General features: G+C 35.0%; 1 protein-coding gene across 2 annotated transcripts; it reads right to left on the bottom strand.

Moving 5' to 3' along the window:
* Window positions 1-273: 273 nt before the first annotated feature.
* LOC100775671 (transcription activator GLK1) lies at window positions 274-4,621 on the bottom strand. Of its 2 annotated transcripts, XM_003543275.5 has the most exons (6): window positions 3,662-4,621; window positions 3,196-3,336; window positions 2,408-2,746; window positions 1,958-2,014; window positions 1,680-1,802; window positions 274-811 (listed from the first exon to the last, which is right to left on the bottom strand). In XM_003543275.5, exons 1-6 carry the CDS (start codon window positions 4,160-4,162, stop codon window positions 662-664), a joined length of 1,311 nt encoding a protein of 436 aa, XP_003543323.1. In that variant the 5' UTR covers window positions 4,163-4,621; the 3' UTR covers window positions 274-661. The 2 variants fall into 2 exon arrangements, with proteins under 2 accessions (XP_003543323.1, XP_014621441.1); XM_014765955.2 differs by lacking the exon at window positions 3,196-3,336.
* Window positions 4,622-5,080: the final 459 nt, after the last annotated feature.

The following is a 5,080-nucleotide window of genomic DNA, read 5'->3' as shown; positions in this document are numbered from 1 at the left end:
GCATGATACAGATACAATTCATTCTTCCTCTTGTTAATGTTTTATGGTTAAAAAATAAATAATTTATATCCATTAACTATGTAATTTACTTAATGTAATAATTATTAATCTCACTAGTAATTGCAATTTGCAAGGATCCCAGCCCCATACTTCGGTACTTGTATTCGCCTTTGCAGCTCTTACTGAAAAAGGATCCTTGCCATCCCTATCAGCTTCTAATTAGTTAAAGAACAGGATAGTATATATTTGTATTCTTGTACTTGTGCATATATGAAAGCTGAAAGTAAGCCATTTACTAAAGTGTCTACCAAAGAAGGAAATCTTACACTTACATAACTCAATTATATATTCCTCATCATATATTAGTCTCATATGATCTTCTAAGACTAATACAAAAATCACAGCCTTTATAATCTCACATATATTTCACAAAAGGGCTAAACTACTTGGCTGGACATAGCACATGAACAAAGAAAGTTCCAAAAGTTATATATATAGTCTTCTCTCCCCTTTTAATTTTTGCTAGATGTGAAATAGGAAGCAAGCATGCGCATAATATTCTAACATGCAAGGGAAGAGAGATGAGAAGTCGTCGAATTAGGGTTTTATGGCCATCACACCTCGCGTAAGAGGAAAATCACCTCTCTCTTAGAATTGGCACTCAAGCACAAGAGGGAGGGATTTTGGGAATCCCTTGTCTTTGTAATTCACCCATTACACCATCAAGTGCTGGAGCTTTAAGGCCAAGAGGTAGTGGCAGCCATGGTTTTGATAAAACATCACTAATAGCTGCGTCTATGCTCTCCTTTGACTGTCAAAACAACACACGACCCACACACACACACGTTAGATTAACCTTGCAATATTATTAATTCTAGCTACTTCTCGAAATATATCTCTCTTGTGTTGTGTGTGAATTTCTTCAAGCATTTCTTTGTTTTTTTCGTAGAAAAACAATTTGTTTTATTGTTAAATGTTAAAATGAAAAATGAAATTAACTGCCAATGAGAACGACGCGAATCCAACAAATAGAACTTTGTATTTAGAGACACGGACGAACACTGATGCGTGTGTACACGGTGTATTTTGAGAAAGAGAGGAAGAGATAGAAAGAGAAGTAAGAAAATGACAGGAGAGAAAAAAAATTAAAGAGACACTGAAGGAAATTTACAAAAACTGTGATTTAATTTGTACGCATGCAAACATTTTCACATCTAAAAAACTTGGGTTTAGAAATATATCATAATTCATATGTAATAATCTCGAGCGAGTTTTGTTTTTCTTTAAGACAAAATATTTTAATTTAATAATATGTTTACAATTTTATCTGGTTATTTAAAAAAACATTTCGGTAAAATAAACCCTTAAATTATATAAAAAGTTGTATCATAAAAAAATTAAGCAAGATATTTATAATTTACTACTAATAGCACACTCTTTTTCATTGTCATTAGTTAATTTTATGCAGGTATTATCAATATTCTAAGTCTACAAAGTCTATTTATCATCAAATTTTAAGTTACTAATACAAAGTATTTACACAGATCTTGTTGCTAATTTATTTCTACTGAAGACTCTGATGGATTATTTTTGATAAATTTTTGCTATTATTTAAAAATACTTTGCATATCACATAGGCATACAAATTCAATAATGAAAGTTTTAGTGTTGAAATTTACCGGATGAAAGTCGACAAGGGGTCGAGGTGGCGGTTGGCTGGCCGGGATGCCAATGCCTGGATCTACAATTTGGTACATTGCATGGCGTGGTGGGATTCCCGGAACAGTTTGAGACCCAAATCTCTGCGTGTTTTCGTTGTATTTCCTCTATAGTTAGTGAACCAAACTTGGCAACATTGTATAATGCATACAGTAAAAGTTGTTGGCAAAAGGATCCAAATTTGGAAGGAGAAGACAACTTGAGTGGTTCCAAAAGAGTAATTAAGGCTAATAGTTACCGTGGTTGTCAGAGGTTGTGGAAAACACGGTGTTCCTGTGGTTGGCGCGTTTGGAGCCTGTACCAAACAAGAATATATATACCAATTGATTTAATTAGACAAACATAAGAAATATGGGTATTATATATAGGATTGGCTGTTTTGGAGAAAGTTTTTGAGTGCCAATTAACTGTTGCTTTTTCTGTCATACATATTCAAACACAATGAATCAAGAATACTGAATACGGTTGGCTAGTTCAGTTAAAAGATGTGACAACTTAAGCCTTTTAAGATAATTATTTCATGGTATGAGAAATTTTATGACTAAATGATTTAAAATTCAATTCTAACATTGTATCCAAAGAAATCTAAAGAGTTTTGTAACTATCGTATTTTTTAGTCAATAATTGAATGTGTTGAATACTAGAAGAAAGAGAATAAGGGAGAATTTTCAAAGTCAAAAGAGTTAACCAGTTGATGTTGGTGCCAATATAGAGGGTCCGGAGACGGCGGAGACGGAGCGGTTCGTGGTGGCCATGCAGGCGGCGATGGCGAGTATGGTGGATGTTTAGGCCACATGTGCATGAAAGACTGGTCCATGTTGTGATGCCCCCATACATGTAAAGGTCTAAAGTGGTGCATTGGTGACATGGGAGGGAAGCCCATGGTTGGTGCAAGCCAAGGGTTTACTTCTCTCTTGCTTCCTCCTCCTCTACCTGCACCTGCTGCACCCAACAATTGCTTCCTTTGACTCCACCTTGCTGCTTCAGCTTCACGCGCTAGCAAATGCTTCCTGTGCGATCTATATTTCTGCCACACACCAAAACTACACATTTGAATCATGTATATAATGCAAGATCCGAGTCTAATTAGCATGTCTAAGCACAAACCAAATTTTACCTAGATTTTTTTGCTGTCACATGCATATTATAGCATATATTCGAAATTAAAAAGTTTCCATATTAAAAGCAAGTAATAAGGTATATCTTTATTTTTGGTTTTGGTAAAGGTTAGGCTCTGCTGGTTTATTATACTCTTTCTAGCAACTTTGTTAATTTTCATTTGAGTATTACTTAATTGTAGTCATTTTTTTTCAATGAATTCAATTTGTTTATCAAAGAAATAAAAAAGAATAATCTATTTTTTTTTTTATGTTTTTTAGGTTGACTCTTAATATTGAGTTTTGGGGCATGAAATTTATAGAAGGATTGAAAATCAAACAAGCTAGGTAAGGGGTCAAAGTTGAAGAATATATCTACTTGAAGGTGGCTTGCAATGTTATGGCGGGTGAGGCAGTCAATTCCCATAATCTCCAAAATCCTAGAAGGCACAGCCTTATCCACTCCAAGCTGCTCCACTGCTTGCACGAATCGCCTGTGCAATTCTGGGGTCCAATCCACCTTCACATAACCCAAGAAAAACAAACACACACACACAACAAACCCATTATTACTACAATACATACATCAAAGCCAGTTCCAAAATTCTAACACTCACTGCATCCCTCTCTCTCTCTCTTTTTCTTTAACTTAAACGGTACCCGTGAGTTCTTTTGACACACTCTGCAACTTTAGAAAGAACCCATAGAGACAGATCCTTAAGGGTTGGCCTTAACTGCCCATGAACTTAATTTCCTAAAACTAACCTACTTAATAACGCATCAGCCTTTTCCCTAACCCAAAAAAAAAGAGAGTGATAGTAATATATATAGCAACAACAACTTACCTTAACCTTTCTCTTCCCTTGATTATTATTCCTTGATGCATGATTTGATGATTTTCTTCCTTTCTCACTTTCCTTAGGGGATGGATTCACCACCACCTCTGATTCATCACTCTTGCTTACTATCTCCTCCCCTTGACTCGAACCCGAATCTGAAGAAGAATTGGATGCTATAATAATAACCTCATCATCTTGTTTTTCAGTAGTAGTAACTATATTATTCCCATCATTGTTGTTATTTGCCACTGAAACTGACGATGAGGCTATCTCGGAATCCTCGGTACTGAGGGAGAACTCAGCAAGCATCTCAGGGTCCATCTCCAGATCCGGCAAGACATCTCCATCATCATTGATTCCCATGAAGAAATCATCGAAGTTGATGCTTTCAAGCAAGTTCCCTTCGGAAAGGTCAGCAAAATCATCGGTTCCAATTGAGACACTCTCCAATATCTCTCCTTGCCCTCCTTCATCTCTTGTGCTCCTCAAAGGTGACACCGCCAACATGAATATTAATCCTAGAATTTCAACCTTGTATTGGATTTATAAATAGTAATAAAAACGAAAACACTTATATAAAAGTGTATAGCTAGCTGGTACTGTATAGGATGATGAGCAGAATTCAGATATACTGGTGCATATATGAAAATCCAGAAAGCTGATGAGGGATATGTAAAAGAAAGATGAATGGGGTTAATTAAATAATTTGAAAATGGCTGTGTTGCCTTTTTTGGAAGCGGCAAGGGAGTGTGTGAAGAAAGAGCTGGCTGTGATCTCTCTCCACCACAACTTAGGTCGAGTATCAAAAGAGAAATGCTTTCATGTTTTTGTTTGGGCGTGTGCTACTTGCAATGTTGGTCTGCATCTACAAATATATTTTATTATATGATATATTTTTGGTTTGTGGATGCCCTTTTTTGGGTCTAGAAAGGGAATTTCAAAAACAGAAACGATCCATGGACACCTAGTATATTATTATACAATAAGAAAATGCAGTATAAATATTTTTTATATGGAAAAATAATTTAAGTAAATTATTCCTGCGGACTCTCGGGGATCAGAATATACCTTATGATTGAATGAATACTTATAAAAATCATTCATCAATAGGATCAGAACATTTGTTGATTATGTTGATATATTATTACTCTTTTAAAAACACAAATGAGATTATGAACTTTTGGTAATTATAGTTAGAATAATGCTATTTTCAAGGAATTTACACTGTTTACAGTTGATTTTATATTCTTTGTCTGTCTAATGTCTATGACATTATACATCTTATATGACGAAAAAGTGTGGCAAAAATTGTAACATTACTCAAGCGTCCAGTAATGGATATATATGAAGAGAAAGTCAATTGAAGCTATTTCTGTCACTGTGTTGTAAGATGTAACAGTTTAGTGGAAATGAAAGGGATGTAGG

Source organism: Glycine max, chromosome 13 (genome assembly GCF_000004515.6).
Source record: "Glycine max cultivar Williams 82 chromosome 13, Glycine_max_v4.0, whole genome shotgun sequence".
In the NCBI taxonomy this organism is placed as follows: Eukaryota; Viridiplantae; Streptophyta; class Magnoliopsida; order Fabales; family Fabaceae; genus Glycine; species Glycine max.
This window is presented reverse-complemented; position numbering and strand designations above follow the sequence as displayed.